Genomic DNA, 25941 nt, shown 5'->3' on the forward strand with positions numbered 1-25941 from the left:
TCAGGGGATGGCATTGGGTGCCCCTTCTCCCTCCCCCCCGAGATATAGTTGGAACACTCCCAGCCATTTATGTAAAGCAGCAGGGTCCTTATCCTACAGCAGCAGCAATTTTAAAAAAGGCATTCAGCATGGGGTTTACAGCCACTCACTGCATGCTCAAGACCCTGCCTCATGCATGAGTGGAGAGGGGCAGAGCCTTAAATGTAAGGTGGGTGGCTGCAGGTCCCTCACTGAATTTCTTTTTTGAAGTTGCTTCCACTGCCCTCGCACGATCAGGACACTGCTGCTTTAGGTAAATGGTTGGGAGGCAGGCCCAGCAGAAGCAATAGCGCTTTGGCACCTATCAAAATTGAGCACTGGAGGCAGCTGTCTTTACCTAAATCCAGGCCTGAAGTGTGGGCACCTTTGTATCCTGGGCAATGTGCAGTAGTAGAAGTAGTTGCCTGGCTGAGATTTCAGCTAGATATTATGCAACAGGTTACTATGTGAAGGTATTCAGCAAGACACGATGAGAGATATTTATTCTATTTACTCCATCTGATTATTCTCTCACCACTAGATCTTGTTTCACTCAGGGCAGTTTCTCAAAATGAGTTTGTTTTATGCATAACTTGACAGGATTTAACCTTAATCGTAAGTCAGGGTATGTTAGGAATGGCCTCAAACTCTCAATTATACTGCTAATGTCCTTCTTAGTACTTGCATTGTGCCAAAGAGAGCCGCCTCCTGGAGCTCATAGAGTGTAATCTTTACAGGTATATCAAGGTGCATTTGGAAATTCTTCTTAAATCAGGCCACTGGCAGTCAATATGATTATAACTATTTCTGTATCTTTCTGAATCATTTTCTTGGTCTCAGATTACATCTCCTGGTAGTTAAGGATCTTTGTTTTCTGCATACGATATACAAAATAATCACTGTAAAGTGACACCTCTATCAACAATGCCATTCTTATGTTCTTCTTCTTTACCACAATACATGGATTTTACACATCGATCGTTTGTCTGTGAGAATAGGTGATCACAATTTCATCATTCTACTAGGGTTATACTCCCAATGTTTATTTAATACATTGATGTTATGTTTACATAGCTTCAATTCCAGTGTGAAATCTCTGGTGTTTTTTGAGATATCCCTTTGTTGTGAAACTTTTACCACATTCAGTACAAAGAAAAGGTTTTATTCCTGTGTGGATTCTCTGGTGGCTTGTGAGATGTCCCTTTCTCATAAAGCTTTTTCCACATTCAGTACATGTAAATGGTTTCACTCCAGTGTGGATTCTGTGGTGATTTGTGAGTTCTCCCTTTGTAGTGAAGCTTTTACCACACTCAGTACAATGAAATGGCTTCACTCCAGTGTGGGTTCTCTGGTGGTTTGTGAGAAATATCTTCTGATTGAAGCATTTACCACACTGCATACATGCAAATGGCTTTACTCCAGTATGGATTCTCTGGTGGTTTGTGAGAGAGGTCTTCTGACTGAAGCTTTTACCACATTCAGTACATGTAAATGGTTTCACTCCAGCATGGAGGTTCTGGTGCCTCCTGACACTTTTCTTAGCTTTGAAGCTTTTACCACACTGCATGCATGTAAATGGTTTCATTTCGGGGTGGTTTTTCTGGTGGCTTCTGAGATCTCCCTTTGTAATGAAAGTTTTACCACATTCAGTACAATTAAATCGTTTCACTACAATGTGGAATCTCTGGTGTTTTCTGAGATACACCTTTGTTGTGAAGCTTTTACCGCATTCCGTACAAGTAAATGGTTTCACTCCTGTGTGGCTTAACTGGTGCCTTGTGAGTTTTGTCCTCTCAAAGAAGCTTTTACCACACTGCATACATGCAAATGGTTTCACTCCAGTATGAATTCTCTGGTGTTTTGTGAGGGATTCTTTCTGACTGAAGCTTTTACCACACTCTGTACATTTAAATGGTTTCTCTCCAGTGTGAATTATCTGGTGCCTTGTGAGTTTTGTCCTCACAAAGAAGCTTTTATCACACTGCAGACATGTAAATGGTTTCACTCCAGTATGGATTACCTGGTGTTGTGTGAGTTGTTTCTTTGTCTGGAAGTTTTTATCACACTGCAAACATGTAAATGGTTTAACACCAGTATGGAGTAGCTGGTGTTTTGTTAGAGACTTCATGTAACTGAAGCTTTTACTACATTCAGTACATGTAAATGGTTTAACTCCAGTGTGGAATCTCTGATGGACTGTGAATTTTGTTTTCTGACTGAAGCTTTTACCACACTCAGTACTTGAAAATTTTCTCTTTCTTTTGCAGTTGTTTTGGAGTTGTGAGAGATCTGCCTTTGTACTGAAGCATTTTTCAGATTGCGCACAATAGTATGATCTCTCACCAATGTGGGTATTTTTATTTATTGAAAACACTTTACTCTGACTGAGGCTTTTATTAAATTCGTTACTTGAAGTGTCTCTCTCTTTTTGGTGGCAATGTAGGTGTCTTGTGAAAGTTTCTCTCTGATTTAAGCTTTCATCACCATGAGTAGATGAAACCGTTCTATCTTCTCTGCCACGTTTCCGATCCTCTGTGCTTGTACACAGACTCTCTTTGTTAATTTGCTGGTGTTTCAATAGTTCTTCATTCCTACTGAAACGTCGACCACATTCACAACATGTAAAAGGTGTTTCTTCTTTGCATATTTTCTGTTGTATCTGAAGATCTACCCAATGCTTGAAAGATTTTCCATGGTTTATAGATGTAGATGGTTTCTCTTCAGTGTGAGAGCTCTGCTGTGATTTTAGAGTTACAGGATCCCTGAGGAATATCACACACACATCACATGCACATCTTTCTTCTGTTGTCAGGTTTCTCTGCTTCTCCCCTTTGTGTATATTAATGGTAGTTTGCCGACTGAGAACTGAGTCTCCTGTTGAATTTCCTTGCTTTTTTTCTGAAATGTACTGCTTCCTGCACTTTTCCCCCCAGTTAGAACAGGAAGAAGTATCCTCGTCATCTCTTTCTGATAACATTTTGTTCGCTTCTGGATTCTCATTGAATTCCCAGTGATGAGTCCTTGTATTACTTTTTCTAAGGTCATCTTTTTCTAGATAAAAGAGTAAATGTTGGGCATTAATGTAGGAGGACGTGAAAAACATGCATCTTGTCACAACATTGCCCTGCAACACAGTTCTATCTTCTTGCATGTGGCAGAATATAATATTTGTGTATCCTGTATCTGCCTCTGGTGATTGTGGAAGACAATTTTCAAATGCATTTATGATGGTAATTAAGACTTTAGGCAGGTAACCTGTCAGGCTGAAATCTGCCCTCCCTCACTGTGACTCAAGTCCCTGCATTGTCAACCCCCGTACTCCTTGCTGCATTTGGAGGATGTGTTCCCGGGGCAGGGTTAAGTCTGAGGGTGGGAAAGGTATATGCATATCTTACATTTTCAAATTCCTCATACTATTTTCAGTTAATGTACTTGTACTTTCATTTTATAATGGATTGTGGTAACTTGGGTGATAGCGGCTTGGAAACAGTCAGAAATAAAGGAGGCAGACTCTGACTGTTTCCTTTTGTGCATGTATTTACAGTGAAAAACAAAGTGAAAAGCCAAACAAATAATGCAGCTCACCTTAAAGTTCAGGCAACACAGAGACATCCAACATAGCAGGTTCTCTCATACAGTGGCTTCCTTCCTGCTCCCCGGACCTGTTTAACCCTTCTAGACCCTGAGTTTTTATAATCTGGTGAGGAGCTCCTCCCTTCAGCCAGGATTCCTTGTGAGTCTGGATCTTAAGGAAGTCCGGGAGAGATAGCAGTGCCCGGTCCCTTAAGGTAGTCTGAGGGAGTTTCCTATAGACTCCCTCACATACCTTCCCCCCTCAGCTCAGCCTTGCTAGGGCCACCTCTCTAGACAGGAATCTGCATTGGTGTTTTCCCTGCCTGCCCTATGTCATATTTTATAGTTGAAGGGCTGTAGGGCCAGGAACCATCTCATCACCCTTGCATTGGACTGTATTTCTATTTATCCATAGGAGCGGTTGGTGGTCCGTTATGAGTATAAATCTGCTGTCCCAGCAGGTAATAGTACAAAACTTTTAAGGCCTACTTGACTGCCAATGCTTCCTTCTCAATTGTTGAGTAATGCCTCTCCTGTGGCATCAGCTTCTGGCTAATGTATGCCACAGGATGTCCTTGACCATCCTTCTCTTGGACTAGAACTGCTCCCAAGCCTACTTCTGAGGCATCGGTCTGCACCGTTAAGAGTTAGGTGCAATCTGGACTTATCAGGATCGGTTTGGAGCACAGCTCCTTTTTCAGAGCCTGCTGACCACTGGATCTTCTCTGGTGCTTTCTTTACCACTAGCTATATGAGAGGCTCCGCCTTCTCCAAGTAACTAGGGATAAACCTTCGAGACCTAGGAATACTCTCACTTTTAGCTTTTGTAGATAGGACTGGCACCCTGTTGATTGCCTGGGTCTGTGGATGGACCTTTCTTTTCCTCAGGGTGTAGCTAAGATACTGGACTTCTTGACCTCCCAACAAACACTTCTTAGGGTCAGTTATTAGTCCTGCTTTCCTCACACTGGTTAGTATGGCCTGGATTTGGCTCAGATGTGTCTTCCAATCTGGGCTGTACACCACAATGTCATTCAAGTAGGCAGCTGCGTACCCTTGATGTGGGCAGAGGAGGCGGTCGACCAAGCATTGAAACATTTTGGGGGCGCCATGGAGACCAAAAGGGAGGATGGTGAATTGGAAAAGTCCACCTGGTGTCAAGAACACAGTCTTCTCCGAAGTCGCTGGCATGACAGGTTCCTCCAATGGCCCTTTGTAAAGTCCAGGGTAGAAATGAACTGGGTAGATCCCAGGCGCTCAGTCAGTTCATCCACTTATGGTATTGGGTACACGTCGAGTTTTGAGACCTTGTTGACCTTTTTAAAGTCAATGCAGAATCTCATGCTCCCATCTGGCTTCATTACCAACAATACGGGTGAGGACCTATCACTGTTAGACTCCTTTATAACCCCGAGCCAGAACATCTCCTTCACTTCATTCTCAATGACACGGCACCTGACCTTGGGAATTTGATAGGGTCATTGCCATAGCACAACGAGGCATAATGTTGTCATGCTGCACCAGATGGGTATGACCTGGTAGATTTAAGAAAATCTTCTTGTTTTGCTCCACCAAATGTCTGTGCTCTCTAAAAGGAACCTGGGTTCGGTCCATTTCGGGCCCAAGCTCTGGACCAAACTCTCCTTCTTGTACCAGTCTGCATTCCTGTGCAACCCATTTCTTCAGGAGGTTTAAGTGGTAGATTTGAGTTTTCTTTCGTTTATCTAGCTGGGCTATTTAGTAATCCAGAGGCCCTGTTTTCTCCAAAACTTCATAGGGTCCTTGCCAAAGGGCTAACAGCTTGCTTTCTGAAGATGGGAGGAGGACAAAGACATGGTCGCCCAGCTTGAACACTCTGAACCGTGGAGCGATTGTAACCTTGGCCTTGGGTAGCCTGAGCCTTCTGTATGCATACGAGAGCCACCTCCCCAGCTCTTTTTAGGTGATCCTGCGCTAGGATAATGTAGTCAACGAGATTCTGCCTGGAGTTCCCTTCGTCTTTGCATGTCTCGCAAGCTATGTCTAAGATTCTTCTCAGTCTCCTTCCATACAGTAATTCAAAAGAGGAAAATCTCATTGAGCTCTGTGGTACTTTGTGGATTGCGAACAGCATGTAGGGTAGAAATGAGTCCCAGTTCTTGCCATCTTCATCCACAAATTTCCTCAACATTTGTTTGAGCATCTGATTGAAGCACTCAATAAGGTGCAGAGTTGTATCATTACGTTGGACATGAATGGGGTTCCCTGATGTGTCAGGATCTCCTTGGGCAGCCCAAGTCATGAAAAACCATACATTAGGGTGGTTGCCACCGTTGGGGTCTTCATATTCATTGGTGGTACTGCCTCCGGATATCCGGCATAGTCCAGAATGATGAGGATGTACTTATTTCCTCAAGTTGATCTCTCTAGTAGCCCCACAAGGTCCATGCCCACGCTGTCAAAAGGGTTCTTGATTATGGGCATAGGATGAGAGGTGCCACCCGTGCGTTGGTAGGCTTTGTGAGTTGGCGGGTAGGCTTGGCCAATAGAACTCTGCCAAAATTTTCTCTAGGCTCTTTTCCTCCCCCAGGTGACCCCCTAAGAAGGTGGCCATGGGCTAGTTGCATGACTTTCTGGCGATATGGTTTGGGAATTAGTTGTTCTATCAATTCCTTCTCCATACTTCCCTTTGTGACTCGGTAAAGTAGGTCCCTCTTTCATCACAAAATAAGGAGAAATCGGGTCTGTAACCTGCATTCCAGGGACTAGCTTTCTGTCCACTCTATATATGCTCCTGGGCACACTTAAAGGACTCATCCTCCCTCTGGGCCCACCAGAAGCTTCCCGGGTCACTCCCCTTTTCCCACTCAAAGGGATCAGGTAAAATATTCTGGGTGGTTTGCTGTTCTTCCCCTGACTCCAACCCTTCCTCCTTGGCTTCCTCTAAATTAGCAGCATAACTGTATTTGTCCTGTCGGCGTTGCCTCTGGGACTTAGGAGTCTTAGAGGCTTTATGATACAGATCTGGATCATCCATGGGAGAGAGTTCTGGTTACTCCAATTCTTCATCATTGTGGCTGAACAAACCCGTTGTAAGCTGGTTCAAGAGGCTTTAAAGTTTTCAGTCTCATCCTATTACCATGGGGTATGGTAGTCAAGGAAGAACTCCCACCTCAATTTGTTCTTGGCTGACCGGGGGTCTTTAGTTGTTTCCAGCTTATTGAATATTGCCATTGGGCCCCATGGATGCATGCCAGGGTCACTACTCTGTCATAATCATGCTAAACTCACTTCACTAACTCTCTTAGTATGAGCGTTTTTACACTCCTCGAGTCCACTAACGCTTAGGTTGGAAAGCCATCTAGCTCAACTGCAACCACAAAAGTAGAGACTCCTTGGCTGGGGACATCCATGACATTACAAATGTGTGTGGCCACGGTGTTAACATCCATTGGTTCATCTTCCCTGCAGGGACATCTCTGGAAAAATGGTCCCTTTCTTCACAGCTGAAACATGGTGGTCCAGCTGAGGTTTACGGTTGAGGTGCAAAGTCTGGCCAGTCTGTGATACTAGTTGTCAGGGCCTCTGGCTCTTAGGACTCTGTCATCCTAAGCCCAGGTCGAGTGGCTTATCTGGGAACCACGGTGACTCAGGCATGGTCTGGGCCTGGTAATAGGCCTCTGCCACTTCTAGCGCCTTTTCCAGTGTAAAGTATGGATGTCTGCAGACCCACTGCCACTTAAGCCATTCCATACTGTCTAAGAACTGTTCTAGCAGAACGACTTTGATTACCTTCACTGGGGTCTTCCCTTCTGGGTGCAAGGTAAAACATTCTGGGTGGTTTGCTGTTCTTCCCCCGACTCCAACCCTTCCTCCTTGGCTTCCTCTAAATTAATAGCATAACTGTATTTGTCCTGTTGGCGTTGCCTCTGGGACTTAGGAGTCTTAGAGGCCTTATGATACGTATCTGGATCATCCAAGGGAGAGAAACAGAATAGGTGCCTTAGGTTTTCCTCAGTTTGAAAAACTCCCCGCTATCAGTAGGCTTCTGAGTTGAGTTCCACTCTCTCTAGAACGGCAGCTTTGACTTCCTGGTACGTAGCCCTCCTTTCCGGACTGGCAGTTTGCAAGGCATCTTGACTACTTCCGGTGAGTCGATTCCCCAGATAGACAGCCTATCTGTCCTCTGGCCAATCTGCCAGTTGAGCTGAGCGTTCAAAGTTTTTCAGGAAACCATCAGGGTCTTCTCCTGGGGTCATCTTAAGTAGTATCAGTGACAAGGGAGGAGGACTGGTTACGGTGGTTTGCACAGTTTGTGCTATCTGGGTTAGCACCGTATGCTGTTGCAACACCTGTTCTCTTGGTGCCTGCTGCTGATCAATTTGAGATTGTAGAGTTTTCTGTAATTGCTGCTGCCCTGTAGCAAGGACCTGATTCACTTTCTCCATCTTCCCTGCTTCCCAAACTGCTTCCAAACTGGGTATCTCTCCGAGGAGGAAGGAGATGTGGAAAAAACCCTGCTGGCCTGTCTGGCCCTGATACACTGCTTGAACCCTGACTGCACTGGCAGGCTAACCACTTAGCCTGTTGTAGCTTCAGCTGGGTGAGTGGAACTGGGAGGCCGCAGGACTGATCCGAGAAGGATGGTGATGGATTTATAAAGTGTTTCATTTCCAGAATCTCAGGGAGGAAAACAGGGTAATACCAACCTGAAGATTCACCTAAAGTGCCCAATACCCCTTCACTGACCCTGAATGCAGCACATCAAGAACTGTCTAGCAGCACACCGGGTGAGAAGCTCTGCCCTGTGTGAGTGGTGCCTGTAACAGAAACTCTGCGAGTGATTAGAGAGATCTCCCGAGGAGCTTGTGCAGGGGTCTCTGCAGTTCCCTGCTGCTCCTTCCACTCTCTTCCTCTCAGCAGTTTTACCCCGGTCCCTCTTATTCCTGCACTCACCTGAGCAGCTGCTTATCCCAGTTCCTCTTTCCTCTGATCCTGGCTCGGCCCTGATGTACGGCTCTTCCCCTCGTTCAATGCAGGATATAATATCAGGGGTGACGGTCGAAGAGCTTGATCCTGGGGTAAGAACACCGCATTAGGTTTCCCATAATCACTCTGGATGTGATTCCGCCACATTCAAGACTTAGAAACATTTGCAGGATAAAGAATTTCACCAACTTCTGCGAACACAATTAAAATGCTCATTCAAAGAGGAACAGTTTCAGGGCCCTGCAAGTTTCAAAAATGCTCTTTAATTCATTTTTTCTGGCTCCCAGTATTAATAGTGCAATACATTAGCAGCCTCATTTCAATACGCACAAGCCTCATTATCCCTTATGCAACATGCAACTCTCCTACATAACATCCAGAACATCTGGAATAGGATGGGGGAAACACACTGAGCATGCTCAGACTGATGTCAGCTCAGAGGGAGGGCAGGAAGCCAAAAATGTTTTCTCACATCCCTCTCCATAAAAAACTAATTTTGCACTCCCTCACCTGCCCCAGGCTCCAGAGGTATCAGTGGAAAAAGGGAAACAAAACGAAAGTGAGGCATTCTGACTTCATGCATCTTGCTCTCTCACACACACACAGTCAGCCCATCATTCCTCAGTGGCTGTCGTCCTCTCTTAAACCCTTGCCCACCTCTACCCCACCCTTGCCCTGATACCATATCTGGCTTTTTCTCACAAGCACAGCCCCATCACCCCCTCTTTATTTCTTTCACATTCCCTCCTCTCTTGCACTCATTCCTCCTGGTTCCCTCACTGTTTCCTCTTCCTACCTTACCTCTCACACCCTCTCCACTGCCAGCCCCCAGTTATCTTCTCCTCTGCTATCTCCTGCCACCCCCAGCTCTCTTGCAATAGTTCCACCCCCAATGGCTCTCAAGCATCCTCTCTACTCCCCCCTTTCTGTTCTCTCTCATCCCCTCTGTTCCCTCTCACTGCTTCTCTCACTGCTACTGTGGAAAACATGTCAGTAAGGATCATGGGGAGGAGAAAGGTGACAGAGACCAGTCAGATACTGCTGACTTCAGGGAAAGGTCCTTGCACCTTCTAGAATACACCGCTTATCTTTATTTGAATTTATAAATCCCCTAAAGCAGTGTTCTGGGCAATGTACAAGTAAAACATGCATAAAATATAAATTACAAACAATCACAAAAACAAATAAAACAATATCAGAAAGACCACAAAAGAGCCATAGCAGTCAGAATCGTCAGCAGAAATGCTTGGGTTCACAATCAAAAGCCAGGTTTTCAGCAAGGTTTTAAAAGACTGGACACTATCAGCCAGGCGCAAAGCTTCTGGAAAAGAGCTCCAAAGGATGGGAGCCCCAACAGAGAAAGCACAGTCTCTAGCGCTACACAGTCTGGCCTGGTGCTAAGAAGGTACATCCAAGAGCCCCCTTTGAGGTGAACGCAAACGGCGAGCTGGACAGTACATATGCCGCAGGGCATTACACCATGGGGTGACTGAGGGAGAAATCAATTTAAATAATGCTACAATTTTGATGAGACGGGCAGCGACGTTTAATAAAGGTTGGAGAGGTTTTAAGGTCACAGCAGGTAAGCCGATGAAGATGGAATTGCAGTAATCGACTAATGGCAGGATTGAAGCCTGTATGACAGTCCAAAAATTTGGCTTGTCTAAAAGATGTTAAGTCCACATAAAATGCGTAACTTGTGAGGATGAAAAGAAAGCAAAGAGTCGATTAAGAAACCAAGGTTCCGAATATGTGAGTTCAGCGGGAAAGTGGTGTTTTCAATAACTATTGTATATTGAATCTTAGAAAGGGGATGCTGGATCAAAACATACTTGGGCAGATTTTCAAAGGCTACACGCGTAACATACGCGCGTAACCTGAGGAAATCTGCCCCTGTGCGCGCTGAGCGTATTTTGTATAGGCCCGGCGGTGTGCGCAAGCCCCGGGACGCGCGAATGTCCCGGGGCTTGCAAAAAGGGGCGGTTCAGGGGCGTTACAGCAGTCCGGGGCGGTCCGGGGACATGGCCGAGTGCCCCAACACAGCGGCCTGTGTCGGGGCCTGCCACGCCAGCAGATATTTGACACGCGCAAGTTACGACTGCCTGGAGGCAGGTGTAACTTCCTGGATAAAGGTTAGGAGGGGGATTTAGGTAGGGCTGGGGGGTGGGTTAGATAGGGGAAGAGAGGGGAAGGTGGGGGGAGGCGGAAGGAAAGTTCCCTCCAAGGCCGCTCCGATTTTGGAGCGGCCTCGGAGGGAACGGGCAGCGCGCGCAGGGCTCGGCGCGCGCAAGGTGCACAAATGTGCACCCCCTTGCATGCGCCGACCCCGGATTTTAAAAGATACGCGCGGCTACGCGTGTATCTATTGAAATCCGGCGTACTTTTGTTTGTGCTTGGTGCGCGAACAAAAGTACGCGCTCGCGCTTTTTAAAAAATGTACCCCACTGGGTTTTGGCAAGATTCAAAGACAATTTGTTAAAGAAAAACCACTTTTTAATGGTGGAAAGAAATAGATTTACAAGCTGCACCATATCTGACCAAGATGGTCAAATGTCATCGGCATAAAAGTTTATACCCATCACATAGATCAGCCAAGATCTCGCACAATAGAGGTTAAAAAGCATAGCAGTCACGGCAGAGCCTTTTGGTACACCCGTTTCAATTTCTGACCATTGTGAATAATTGTTATCATACTCAACATGTTGGTACTGTTGAGAAGAAGGACCTGAACCATTGGAAGACAAAACCAAAGATACCACATTCACAAAGTCAGTATAGAAGGATGGAGTGATCTACCCTATCGAAAGGCTGATAAGATGTCTAAGGAGACTAAGATTTAACTGTTGCCACCGTCCAAGCCTCTCCTCAAGGTGGCCAAAAGTGATAGTGTTAATAATTCAGCATTTCCTAGCATGTAGACAGATGGACTCAAGACCAGCAAGTTATGCTCCCCTGCCAGCAGATGGAGATGGAGCAAGCTGCCATCACAGTATATATACTCCTGCAGTGACCCCAGCCTGCCAGTATTCTCCGTCTCCAGCAGTTGGATGACGTGCATCTCCCTGTGGGGATTGCTGTAAAATTTGGAAAAATTTTAAAATGAGGAAATGAACATCCCACTCTCCTGCAGTGATACCTAAAGGTCCCTCCCTCAGTTGAGAATTCCTGAGGTGATTTTCGTGGTCTCTCAGATATGCGCCTTGGTCCAGTTCCCGGTGTGGACTTAGCTGCTTGTGCAGGAGGCCAAGCGCGGCGGTGATGGCAGTTGCCCTCTCCCCCCCATAGCCGGAGACCATTTCTGTACTCAGCCAGTAAGTGCTGAGCTCGGGTAAGTTTTTTTGTTTTTTTTTAAAGGGAGTTTTACCTTCAGCGACAGAGAGTTAGAGGGGGGTTTTGGACTTCCTCCAATCTCCGTGCTCGGCGTGCTGTCCCAACGTTCGTTCCCATTCCCGTTGGAATTAGGGGAACTGGACAACCTGGTGGGTTGAGCGAACCTGGTGGTCTAAGCCCCGCAGAAAGGCTTCTTGCCTGCGAGCCACATGGTAGGCCACGGCGGCGTTTTTGCATGCTTTTGTGCGTGCTCTTCTCCCCTCTAAGGACGTCGGTATACGCAGTGCGTCGGCTCTGCGCACATAGTGTGCGCTCAGTGTTAGGCAGCATTTTGTGTGCATAACTTTAAGCGTGGTGATACGCTCCAGTTGGGCGCACAAGTTGTGTGTGTGCCTTGCCATGCTTATTTCCAGGGCACCTAAAATTTGTGCGTGTAACTTTTTTTTAAGCGCAAGCCGTTTGGACACAGAGTTACTTGCCTCTAATGGTGCCGGTAAACAAGAACGATGGAAGAAAAATCAGGAAATAACTAGTTTCCAATTAGTACCAAAAAATAACTAGTTGATGGAATCAAACATTCGCTGTCAATTTCTCTTGACATGTCTACCTATTAAAATGTTATTTCCTTTATTATTAGATTTGAACAATTTTCTATTAAGTCTATATTTTTTAATTTGGGTTTACTTAAAAAATGATGTTGATAATGAGAGGAAACACCTCAGTACTGGTAAAGGATCTGATCGCACAGAAACTCTATAACCAGTTGTTTCAGTCACTGGTCTTATTACCTCTTTTTTTTATTTTTACTTAAAATTCTTAACTGAATAAATGTTTCTTCTTAATGTCTTAACTGTCCGTAATTTACAGTTCACAATATTGCTGCATATATTGGAACAACTGATTTTTCCGATATAATCGGCTTTAACATACAACTCAGATGTTTGGCATTACAAGTGGAGACCCATGTTTTATAGTGGAGTGCAAGATTGAACTTTGTTGCGGACCATACAGATGCAACCACAAGTAACAAATAAGTTCATGACTTGAACTTAATCAAGAGCCCATGAATGTACATACAAGCCCCTGAGGCAGCCGTCACAAGCGGCGAAACTCGGCCAGAGTCGGGCTATTATTTTTATGTCTCCACTTCAATAAAGGAATTGAAAAAGACTGCAGGCATCTATCTCTTTGTATTTCCTTATTACTAATTGGGTTTGCCACAGGTGGCACAGATGATGAGGTGGATCCTGCTTCCTTGGAAGATGGGGAAATTCCTCCTGGTCTGGAGCCGTATCGGACCATGTTACGGGTTTTTCCATAGAGATGAACTTCCGGCCTTAATTTCCCAGACCTTGAAGATGCTGTGAGTGCCTGCGGCAGATTCCATGTCAGAGCCGAAGAAGAATCCCATTTTGGTTTCATTGCAGAAAGCCTCTTGCATTTTTTCCGGATATGGATGCCATTCAGGAGTTGACTGATATTGAATGGGATGCCCCGGAGGCAAATTTCAAAGGGGTTCGGGCATTGTAGGACCTATACCTTCTGGATCCAGCTGTGAGAGAGTGTTTGCATTTTCCCCAAAGTGGATGCGCTGGTCTGCGCCGTCTCTAAGCGGATGACTATCCCCGTGGAGGGAGGAGCGGCCTTGAAGGATGTGCATGATAGACAGATTGAGTCTATTCTTAAGCAAGCCTTTGAAGTAGTAGCAATGATCTTACAGATTGCTTCCTATTGTGCTCTGGTGGCACGTTCTTTTCTGCTTCTCTTTCAGGAGGTGGATGATTCTGGAGTGAATTCCAGAGCGGTTATGGAACCTGCTGCCACCTTTTTAGCAGACTCCGGATGTGATTTGGTCTGTTCCTCAGCCAGAGAAGTGGCTTTGGTGGTGGCAGCCAGATGTCAGCTATGGTTGCGGAATTGGTCCGCTGATGCAGGTCCAAAGCTAATCAAAAGAAAACGCCCTTTAAAGGCTCACTCTTGTTTGGGAGCGAGTTAGAAAAGCTGGCCAGCAAGTGGGGCAAATCTCCAGTTCCCCGGTTACCGGAGGATAAGAAGCAATTGCAGCACCCTTTTTCTATGAAGGGTCTTTTCAGAGGTTCCAAGTGTTTTGTCCCTACAGGATCTCAACATTTCAGATGACTCAGCCTTTTGGTAGGTCTCAGTCCTTTTGTCCCCAACAATCCAAGAGAAGAGGGGCTCGGGTGGTTGATCATCCCGAGCTTCCCAATGAACGTTTGCCGATCCACCTATGGGAAGTGGAAATAGGGGGATGCCTATCTCTCTTTTATCAGAGGTGGGTCGAGATCACATTGGATCAATGTGTCCTGGAAGTGATATGGGAAGGATATGCACTGGAGTTTCACAGTATTCCTCGGACGTGTTCAAGGTGTCTCCATGCCATTCCCCTTAGAAGAACAGGCGATGGAGTCTACGCTTCTAAGGCTCCTCTGACTGAGGGCTGTAGTTCCCATGCCTATGTCTCAGGAAAATACAGGGCGCTATCTCATTTATTTTATTGTGCCCAAGAAAGAAGGTTCTTTTCGTCCCATCCTGGATCTCAAGAATGTCAACCAGCTTCTGCGGGTGACTCATTTTCACTTGGAAACTTTACTCTCTGTAATAATGGCTGTGCAATCAGGAGAGTTTCTGACCTCCCTGGATCTGTTCGATGCCTACCTTCATATTTCCATCTGTTTGGAGCACCAGCATTTTCTGTGCTTTGTGATGCTGGTCACCATTATCAATTTCAGGTGCTGCCCTTTGGTCTAGCCACTGCCCCCAGAACATTTTCCAAAGTTATGGTGGCCATAGCAGTGGTGTAGAGAAGAGATGGGATCCTGGTGCACCCATACTCTGATGACTAGATGATTTGGGCCAAGTCTTCGGAAGAGAGCTGCCTGATGACCAACAAGATGATCTCCTTGTTGCGGAAGCTCGGGTGGGTGGTGAACCTGGCCAAGAGCAGTCTCCAGCTTTCTCAGATGTTGGAGTATCTGGGAGTTCTGTTCAACACAAAGCAGGGCAAGGTTTTTCTGCTGGATGAACGGATCCAGAAGTTGATGTCCCAGGTGCGTCAGTTGATAAACACTATATGCCAGACGGTGTGATGCTATCTACAGGTGCTCAGTTTGATTGTGGCAACCCTGGAAATGGTGCCATTGGTGAGGGTGCATATGCATCCTCTTCAGCACTCATTGCTGTCTCGTTGGAACCCATAGTCTCAGGACTATTTGATTCACCTCCACTTGTCGATGGAAATCTGTTCTCACCTCCAATGGAGGTTGCAGGAGGCTCATCTGAGCAGGGGTATGTCCTTGTCCTCCCCAAACTGGTTGGTACTCACAACAGATGCGAGTCTTCAAGGTTGAGGAGCTCACTGTCAGGAACTGGCGGCTCAGGGACGTTGGATGGACAAAGAGGCCCTCTGAAGCATCAATTGCCTGGAAGCACGGGTGGTCTGGTTGGCATACCTGAAGTTCAGCCACAGACTACAGGGTTCAGCTGTCCGCGTGATGTCAGACAATGTGACAACAGTGGCCTACATCAATCGCCAGGGAGGGACCAAGAGCCAGCAAGTGTCACTGGAAATAGACCATCTTATGGAATGGGCAGAAAGACATTTACAGATCTCGGCTTCCTACATTGCAGGAAAGAAATATGTGATAGCAGGCTTTCTCAGCAGGGAGAGTCTGGACCCCGGAGGGTGGGTGTTAATCACCAAGGCGTTTCAGCTGCTAGTGGATCGTTGGCCTTCTCTAGGCCTGCTGGTGACTTCTCACAATGCAAAGGTTCCTCGCTTCTTCAGTTGCAGGAGAGATCCGTGGTCCCTAGGTGTCGATGCTCTCGTACATGCCTGGCTGGAAAACGAGTTGCTGTATGCTTTTCCTCCATGGCCCTTGGTGGGCAGGATCATTTGCAGAATCAAAGACCACAGGGGGCTCATACTCCTGGTGGCTCCGGATTGGCCCAGATGGCTGTGGTATGCAGCTCTACGGAGACTCTTGGTAGAGAAACCCCTTTGTCTTCCACCTCACAGGGATCTGTTGCAACAGGAGCCAGTTCTTCACGAGGATCAGACTCGGTTCTGTCTTATGGTTTGGCCCTTGAGAGGAATCACTTGTTGAAGTGTGGCTTTTCTTCTGCGCTGATTGTTACCTTGCTCCATGCTCAGGTGGTCTCCACTTCTCTGTCATATGCGGGTTTGGAGAGTGTTTGAAGCCTGGTGCGAGGAGCATAGTTGTTTTTACTTGATCAGTTAAGATCCCGTTTATTCTGGATTTTTTGCAGGATGAGTTGAACAAAGGATTGGCCCTTAATTCCTTTAAGGTTCAAGTTGCGGCTCTTGGATGTTTCAGGGCACGGTGAATGGTGTCTCCTTATCATCCCATCCTGATGTGGCCCATTTCTTGAAGGGAGTAAAGCACCTTCGGCCTCCCTTGAGGTTGCAGGTTCCCTTGTGGAGTCTTAATTTGGTGCTGGACTTTTTGGCAGGCCCTACGTTTTGGCTGCTGTGCAGCCTTTCCTTGCGTTTGTTGACATTGAAGACAGTGTTCCTGGTGGCTATATGTTCTGTGCATCGCATTTCCGAGCTGCAGGCCTTGTCTTGCCGGGAGCCGTTCCTTCGAGTGACTCCAGTGACTGCGTACCGTTCCGGCCTTCTTGCCTAAGGTGGTTCGAAGTTTCATTTGAATCAGTCCATTTCCTTGCTGTCTCTGGATGCGGAGGAATATCGCCTCCTGTGCTTCTTAAATGTCAAGCAGATTGTCATGCGGGGTATCTGGAGGTTTCTGAAACTTTCCGGAAGACAGATCACTTGTTTGTCCTTCATGGTGGTAGGAAGCAGAGCGCTCCAGCTACACGGGCTACAATGGCTCGCTGGATTAAGGAGGTGGTCACAGCCTCGCATGTAGATACTGAAAAGCAGTTGCCTACTCAGGTTAGGACTCATTCCACTAAAGCTCAGGCGGTGTCTTGGGCAGAGGTTAGTTTATTGTCTCCCGTTGATATCCGCCAAGCTGCGATGTGGTCCTCCTTACATAATTTTTCCAGGTTTTATCATCTGGATTTTGCAGGCCCGAGAGGACGCAGCCTTTGCACATGCGGTGTTGATTGGACTGCGGGCAGCCTCCCACCCTGTTTTGGAGTAGCTCTGGTACATGAATGCGCCTTGAAAAATAGGAGAGCTTCACCTCATGGATTAGAGAACAATATGAACTTAGCAGATATAGAGACAAAGAATCACTAGTGCGGATTTTCCGCCACTTGCAGTCACTACCGTATAATTGTTGTTTATGAGATCTTATAGCGGGAGTCAGCCAAGGAAAATGTTTTGTTAGGGACTTTTGTTTAGGCAAAAGTGGAGCAATACTGTCAATGGCTTTTAATATAATAGAGTTCCAACTGGCAACCCCGTCCGCGATATCATTAGGAAGATATCATTAGGAAGAAACAAGACTTAGTTTTTGGGTACTTGCCAGGTTCTTATGGCCTGGATTGGCCACTGTTGGAAACAGGATGCTGGGCTTGATGGACCCTTGGTCTGACCCAGTATGGCATTTTCTTATGTTCTTATGTTCTTAAGCTAAAATTAGCACTAATCAAGTCTGAAAGCTTCTGATTACATCAATGTACCCCCTTCTGCATAAGAAAATTTCACACTGTTTACTCTCAGAAATTATTGGGGCAGAGGAAGGGACAGGTACTTTGAGGCTAATCAGAAAACAATCAGACCATGAAACAGTGGTGATTGGTAAGGAGTCAAGGCATCTGTCTTTCACAGATTTGTTAACAAATCTAATGTATTGCCAAGTTTATGAGTAGCAGATGAAATCAGCTGTTCCCATCCAAGTGAAGAAAGTATATCAAGAAATATAGAGCAACAGAAATGCAATTGACCTGAAGATTAAAATCTCCCACAATAATCATATTGTTCAAATTGGCATTGGAGGAGACCAAGTGTTCAAAAAACGGCGAAAGGTTGTTTAGTAACAAGGCAGGTGGCCAGTACACGAAACATATACTGAAAGCATTGGAGTAAAGAACTAGTGATTCATAAGGGGAATCGCCACCTAGTTCCTCAGAGACCATCCTGTATTTCTCCTTGTAGATAATCAAAAGACCTCCTCCACGTCCTTTTTCTCCAGGCTGAGGGTTAACCACATACCCAGGCGGGCAGATTTGACTGAGCAACGCAGCATCAGAGGGGAGAAGCCATGATTCCGTGATGCAAAGGAAACTGGGCAAATTCTCCTGGATCGAGTCAAATATAATCTGAACTTTCTTTTTAACTGCCGAGCAATAAACAAAAACAAGCTTAATTGAGGTACGGGGGGGGGGGGGGGGGGGGGGGGGGAAGGTGCATGTTTCCATCTCCCTCTAGCATTTAACCCATCTTCATGCTCCCTCAGCATTCATCCGGATCCTCTCACTGCTGTTCTCTCTCTCATCCCTTTCTTCCTCTTAGTCATGCTCCACCCCCTTCCCTGTACTATAAGCACGTGGCTGCTATCTCCCATCTCCTCCTTTGATTAGTTGTCATGAGGAAAGTGACATCAATGAGCTGCAGCTGCCTGCTGAACCTGTAAGTGAGAGACAGTGGGTTTTTAACTGCCCACACTTATATTCCCCCCCCCCCCCCCCCCCAGAAGTTGCCACCTATTAATCAGCTTGACTTAGGGAATGGCCTCTGCTGTTACTGGCATCAGTAGCATGGGCTATTCTTAGTGTTTGGGTACTTGCCAGGTACTTGTGTTACTTGGATTGGCCTCTGTTGGAAACAGGATGCTGGGCTTGATGGACCCTTGGTCTGACCCAGTACGGCAGTTCTTACCTTGTGCCACTGCACAGCTTGCACACACCCTCCCTCTGGCCCTGCCCATCACTTACTGCCCTTTGGATTTTAGAACCCAAAACGAATGATTCTGAATTTTTTTAGCATTGAAAACTTAGCTCCAAGCACTGTCCATGCATCAGCCTCTCCCCACCCCATCTCTGTTTTTTACCCAGTAGTTTACTCCTTCCCTTTATACTTCCAGCCCAATAGGAACTTGGCCTGGGATCCAGTGCTATGAGTCTTCATGCAGAATATCCCTATTTTATAACTCACTTCTTCCCTTAAGGCTGCACCATCACACTTGTGGCCCACATCCAGGGATTTTGACATAGAGACATCCATTCTACCCTCACTATAAAACTCACTGATGCAGCCATGTGTGCAAACCATTTCACTATAACCCGATAATCCAGTGTTTCTCAAACTTTTGTATGCTAGGGATCAGATATCTACCTTTCCTAAATTTTGTGTACTGGCCGCAACATGGTGAAATATAAATTTCCCTGTTCATTTTCTTTCCTTTACTCCTGCCACACCAGTGCAGGCAAGGGGTTATGCTCTCCTGCCAGCAAATCAAGACAGAGGAAAAAATAAAACAAACCTCAAAGCTGACTTCACTGGCCCTCAGAAGATGTGGTACTGACTTCAGCTCTTCAGTGTCCTATGTCAGAACTAAGACAACCAAAGGCAATTGTTTTGGTTTCCAAATCACCACCACAATCAAAACCCAATAAAGCCAAAAAAAATCTTCACTCCATGGTTATTAACCCAAGAATAAGAATCACCAAACCAAGCTCATAATTAGGCCAAACTGAGAGCCCTTCATCACTGAAGCTTCTTTGGGCAAGTTCTGGAACAGTCTGGCAGGAGTAAAGGAAAGAAAATTAACAAGCAAGTTTAAATTTCACCTTTCTTACTGTCTATGCCAGACCAGTCCAGATGAGTGGGATGTACCACTCAGTCCATGCAGGAGGAATCCTTGTTATGTCTCATAAGAACATGCCATGCTGGGTCAGACCAAGGGACCATCAAGCCCAGCATCCTGTTTCCAAACAGTGGCCAATCCAGGCCATAAGAACCTGGAACTCCTGCATTCAAGGCCCAGCCACTCCTCGCCTGCACACCCAGACTGAGTTGCTTAGAGCAGGAATGCAATGGAGGCAAGGGCATTGCCCTGCCCTTATCTTCTGGAAAGACAGATTCTGTCTCTGCCTACGAGGATCCCTGCACCTTCAGCGAGTGGGGTCACTGGTCATCTGAGACCTTCAAACTCTTGGTAGTAGGGGCAAACGTACTCTTCTCGGTTTCTCTTGAAATTGATGCTTTTGGACTCACTATGCTTTCACAGGACACATCAATAGATCAAAGACCTAGCCAAGAAGAACTTGGTCGCCTACAAGCATCTCAAAGGACATATGCAATGGATTTGATATGGACACTCCATCTCGGCCTATACACCTAACTGTCTCACCACCATACCTGAAAAAAAAACAAAACCCCAGATTCTGACTGAAGTAAAACATTACTCTCCACAAAAAGGAGCATATTGGGTGCAGAGTTACTCTTCCTTTAAAATTATTGAAAGACTGCCTTCAATATCAAGACTCAAAGAGATGCCACTCTATAAAGCTTGAGAGGAAGGCATGCCAGTTCTCTTCAAAACTAAGCTCACTTCCATGTTGAGAAACACCTTCCATAGCAGAGGACTTGTGTTCTTAACCGCTAAGAAGAAGGTATCTGAGAGAGTAGCAAGAGAGCTTCTGTGACTGGGTCTCTTGCAGCAAGCCCTTTGCAAGGTTATCGAGTCATGCATTCATTCCAATTTATTACTGCCCATGCCTCACTCCTCGTGGGGGACCGGAATTACCACTCCGAGCTTCTCCAACCGGACCAGCATCTCGCAAATCAACAACTGCTTGTCTAAGGGCCCACAAGGGGAAACTAGAAACAAATCTTGGATGGGACGAGCAAATTCTAATGTGTAACTGTCTTTTACTACACCGAGAACCCACTGATCTTTTGTAATTTTGGCCCATTCCCCGTAAAACTGCGCCAAGCGACCTCCTACACACAGGAACGATGGAGTGGACCAACCTCGTTTCATTGCAAGGTCTTAGCCCCCGCAGAGCTACCACCTATGGAATCCAGGAAAGGTCTATGACCCCCTCGAAAGGACTAACCCCAGGACTGTCCCATAAGAACGAATTACTTCTGTGGACCTGGAGCTACCCTAGCCGGACGAGATCATCTGCTATCCCGAAAACGGGACAGAGCCTGAAAGAACCTCCGGCCTTTAGGTTTATCATCTGGCATCTTGGGCATCTTATTCTCACCCAGATTCTTCATCAGCTGCTCCAGGTCCTCGCCAATCAAAAGCCGACCTTTAAAAGGCAGAGACCCCAACTAGACTTGGATGAAACATCCGCCGACCAATTACGCAACCATAAGAACCTTCTGGCTGATACCACAGACACCATAATTCTAGATGAGGTCCTTACTAGATCAAACAGAGCATCCAGCTCATAAGCCACTGCCACCTCTATGCACTCAGCCTTGATCACCTCCTCGGCGGACTTCAGCTGATTTTCCTGCAGTGGCTGAACCCAGCGCAGACAAGCCCGCTGCATACAAATAGCAGCTCGTACACTCAGGGCCGACACCTCAAACATCCTCTTGAGATGCATCTCCAGTTTTCAATCCTGAACGTCCTTCAACGCCATGGACCCTGCAACAGGAATAGTTGTCTTTTTAGTAACCACCAATACCAAAGTATCAACCTTAGGAAGGACAGAAGCTCCAACATCTGTTCAGGCAAAGGGTAGACTTCGCCATAGCTTTCCCCACCCTCAAACCTGCATCTGGAGTTCCCCACTCCCGCTCTACCAGTTTCTTCACAGACTTATGGTATGGGAAGGCTTTTGCTGGACTCCTCAGCCCATCTAGGACCAGCTCAGCCCCTTCCAAATCTGAGTCCTCCTGAGGAACCTTGAACCCGAGCTCCTGAAGAACATGAGGAATCAAAGGCCCTAGCTCCTCTTTCCAAAAAAGATGGACCACCTTAGGATCATCACCTTCAGTAACTGGAAACTCTTCCAGATCATCTATCTAATCGATGCCTCCTACACCTGGATCAACCGGCAGATCATACACAGGAGGTACCCCTGCCCTTCTAGGGCACCATCTGAGTCCTCTGACTCATCCCCCATGAGCCCTAAAAATGAAGAGGGACCCAACAACTGTTGGATAGGGGAAGCGTGCTTTCTCAAGGACCGATCAGGCTTGGAACTCACAGCTAGACCATCAGAATCCAGTCTTGGGATCTCAAATGGAATGCAGCCACTTGCTGCTTAGCCAAATAGGCCTCAAGCAACAGCAATACGAAGTAAATGCCGAACAGCCCAAGCACAGCCCGTGCCAGCTGAGCCGCGATCACGCTGAGCCGTGCACCATTGCACTTGTTGCAGAAAGCTTTCCTGAACAGCAGCAAACAAACACCCCAGCTGCCAAAGACAAAAGGCAGGAAGTCGTCTTTAATTTACTTTCTTTTTTTAAACTTCCTCACCGGGCTGGAACACAGAGCTGCCAAAAGAACAGGCTGCCTATCAGCTTCCCTCAGCCTGCATCCGCCTTGTGAACAGGAGGGATCTGGACCACTAGATTTAACATCCCACGGAAGCAAAGATCGAGCGTACATAAGGATCACCAATCCCCAGCTCATCCACCTCAACCAACAGGGAAGGATCCACTAGGACCCAAAAACCCCTTGGGAAGAAGGCTCTGAAATCAAAAATTGTTCCCTGACCACAGAACTGCAGGTTTTGCACCATCTAACATCTGCTGGAGAAAGAAATACTGAGGAACTGTAGGTGGCACTCGGGTTATGTAGCAGTGTCAGTGAAAATTTCTCTGTCTCCATTTACTGGCAGGGATACAGAACCCAGGAGTCTGGACTGATCTGGGAACCTACTAATTAGGGGATTGGACCACACAGAATAATCTGACATTGATTGGCAGAGAAACACAAGGAAGTAACTGAAATTTAGCCATTTGTGAAATCAACACTTAGGTGAAGCTTTATTTATTTCTTTCACTTAATAATCTACTTTTCAGGCACATCAAAGCAGATTACATTCATGAACTGTATTTAAGTTTGCTGAGCCAACAGAGGGTAAAGTGAGCAGCAGTAAGATTTGAACCCTGGCTACCTGGTTCACAGCCTGCTACTCTAACCATTAGGCTACTCTTCCACTCCAGATAAGAAGGGGTGCAGCTTCATCAAACACAGACTGGAAAACCTACTAAAGAGGGCTTTAAACTAGGATTATCAGGGATGGGTGAACAAAAGCCCAAGGAAGGTAAAACGTTATATCAAAATGGTAAAAAAGGGCAATGTCTGGAAAGCTATGTAGACTAATAATATATGCTCAGAGTATGGGAAATAAAGTTCCAAATCTAAAGGCAATCATGGAAGAAGCTGATTTATATGTACTGGCCATCACGGTACACAGAAAACCATGACTACTATAAATGTGTTACTACTATTGTTTTTCTGTAGAACCTGTTATATGTAAAGCTTGTTGCTAAGTTATTGTTCACTGTGAACCGAGGTGATGTAGAACTATACGTACCGCGGTATATAAGAATCTATAAATAAATAAATAAATAAATAAATAAATAAATGAGATAAACTAATATTGGGCTACAATCTATTCAGAAAGGACTGGATTGAAGGAAAGAAGGAGGCATGGCTCTCTATACAAAAAATATTAAAGCAGGGGTTTAATATGTTTTCTCAATCCTATGCAACTCTAATTTTATTACTTCTAGACAGCATCTGTCAGATTCACTCACTTCCCTAGTTCCCAGGCTTACCACCTTGGTGAGAAAATGAAGGCTCAATTGTACTTTATTTATTTATTATTTTTTTCTACTGACATTTGATCTGAGATATCACATCAGGTTACATTCAGGTACTGTAGGTATTTCTCTATCCCCAGAGGAATTACAATCTAAGTTTTGTACCTGAGGCAATGGAGGGTAAAGTGTTGCCCATGGTCACAAGGAGCAGGACTCAAACCCTGGTCTCCTGGTTCATAGCCCACTGCTCTAACCACTCAGCTATTTCTCTTCCTTCATTTGAGTCACTCTAGGTAGATTCTATATATTTATTTTCCTCTCAAATAGAGTGGATTCCCATTTAATGTGGACTACTAACAATGTACAAGGTATAGTTTCTATGGCATTGGTTTGGATTATCTTCATTTATTTATGCACTGATGTATAAAAGATTCATTTTTTTGGTTATTTCAAATTTCAAAAATGAAAAGTTAAAAAAATATTAACGCAACAGAATTACAGGGTTTACAAGGTAAGGAGGGGTGGATTCTTGGTAAAGAGTAAGAAAAGTCTGTGGACCATTTGCACAAATCTGCATGTTAATTTACTTTAAAAATGTCTGATATGTGTCTGGTTAGTTAATTTTGTTCTTTTGTTAGTTTTTGGATGAAGGATAAGGGACCTTATTGATGGGTGTGGGGAAAAATGGAAGGGGAATCAGCATGGGGATGAAATTTCAGGGACGGGGAGGAGAAGGAAAGGGGATAATAGTGATGGAAGAGAGGTAAAGGAAGGAGGGAAAATCTGAGATGGCAGCAGGAAGGAAAGGGACATACAAAATGTGGGAAACAGATGAAAAATAAGGGGAATAAAAGGATCTGGGATGGTGAATGGGGTAAGGAAAAGGGGAATTCAGGATTTGGAGAAGAGGAAGGATCTAGAATGGGAAGGGGAAAGAGAGGAAGGTAGGATGATAGATTTTCATGATCTGAGGTGTGCATGTGTAGAGCATATCTAGGATGAGGGGTTTTAAAGAGGGGACTCCTTCTCTTTCTTCACCTTTCACTCTCATACAATCAACTGTCTCCTTTCTTATGTTCAATTCACCCATCTCTTATCCCCTCTGTCCACTTACCCAGCGAGTTCAGGATCTGATAATTCTCCTTCATCACATCCTTGTAAAGAGCCTTCTGCCTTTCATCTAAATCCTTCCATTCTTCCTGAGAGAAATAGACAGCGATGTCCTCAAAGATTACTGGGACCTGAAACACAAACCTTTCCACACTCAGCACCTTCTGCATCATATCCATCAGGAAACTTTCCAGTGCTGGGGCTCAGCAGGGTAGGAGGAGAATCTTCTGGATGTATATATAATTTACAATCACATAACATCCAGACCTAGTGAAAGATTATAGCAACCGGAAACCAGTTACACACGAAACCTGAAACACAAAATCTTACTTTGTGGGACCCTTGATCTCTCGCCTTACACTTAGGAGCATCCCAAAATGTCTTTTCGGTGCTCTAAGTCTGCTCAGGGAGCTATTAAAGTCAGGATTAACTCTACAGTGTCCCAGGTTAGAAAGCTGCAGCAATATTTGTATAGAGAGGGCAGGAAGTTGGAGCAATCACCTACCTGAGCAGGCATTGTCCTCTTTGCTTTTACTGCTTTCAGGATTAAACATGAATTGGCGGCTCTCTCTCTCTCGGGCTGGAGAATAGTTGAGTGTTTGCCTCTTACAGTGCAGCTCGGGGACTGTTACAGGGAAGGAGAAAGGGAGGAGAGATCGGCAGAAGCTGCGACTTGGTGCTGCAGGATTTTGATTTTCCGTTAAAAGAATGAAAGACAGGACAGCTCCTCTTCCTGCTGGGCACAGACTGATGACATCGCAGACTTTTACTCTGAGCGCAAGCTGATGACATCACATGGGGCGGATGGAACTTTACACTGAGAGCAAGCAGACATCACACGGAGGGGGAGGACGAGCTTTACCCTAAGCACAGCGTGGAGACTTTGTTTTGTTTGCTTTCTATCAAAGCAGCAGCCTGGGGCAGGAGCCGCACTGTACCGCGGGGCATAAATGGAAAACTGTTTTACTGCAGGAGCTGAACAGAGCTAGAAGTGAACTTGCAGTTGTAGGTCTTACAATGCCCCGGACTGCCCTTCAGAGACAAGGGAACATAAGAAATGTCATGCTGGGTCAGACCCAGGTCCCTCAAGTCCAACATTCTCTCTGCCAGTAGTCAATCAAGATCACAAGTACCTGTCAGATCCCCAATAGTTGATCTATTTCTTGTATTTAATTTTCGGGGATATGCGTTGGCTTTCCCAACTTTACCAGGCTATTAGCTGTTTATGGACTTTTCCTTCAGGAACGCGTTGT

At 45.7% G+C, this 25941-nt stretch overlaps 1 protein-coding gene across 1 annotated transcript; it reads right to left on the reverse strand.

Moving 5' to 3' along the window:
• Nucleotides 1-1040: 1040 nt before the first annotated feature.
• LOC115085910 (gastrula zinc finger protein XlCGF58.1-like) lies at nt 1041-25419 on the reverse strand. Its single transcript, XM_029592448.1, has 4 exons — nt 25194-25419; nt 24693-24819; nt 8527-8646; nt 1041-3069 (listed from the first exon to the last, which is right to left on the reverse strand). The coding sequence occupies exons 1-4, from the start codon at nt 25203-25205 to the stop codon at nt 1085-1087; spliced, it is 2244 nt and encodes a 747-aa protein (XP_029448308.1). The 5' UTR covers nt 25206-25419; the 3' UTR covers nt 1041-1084.
• Nucleotides 25420-25941: the final 522 nt, after the last annotated feature.

Source organism: Rhinatrema bivittatum, chromosome 2, assembly GCF_901001135.1.
Source record: "Rhinatrema bivittatum chromosome 2, aRhiBiv1.1, whole genome shotgun sequence".
NCBI classification, from domain to species: domain Eukaryota; kingdom Metazoa; phylum Chordata; class Amphibia; order Gymnophiona; family Rhinatrematidae; genus Rhinatrema; species Rhinatrema bivittatum.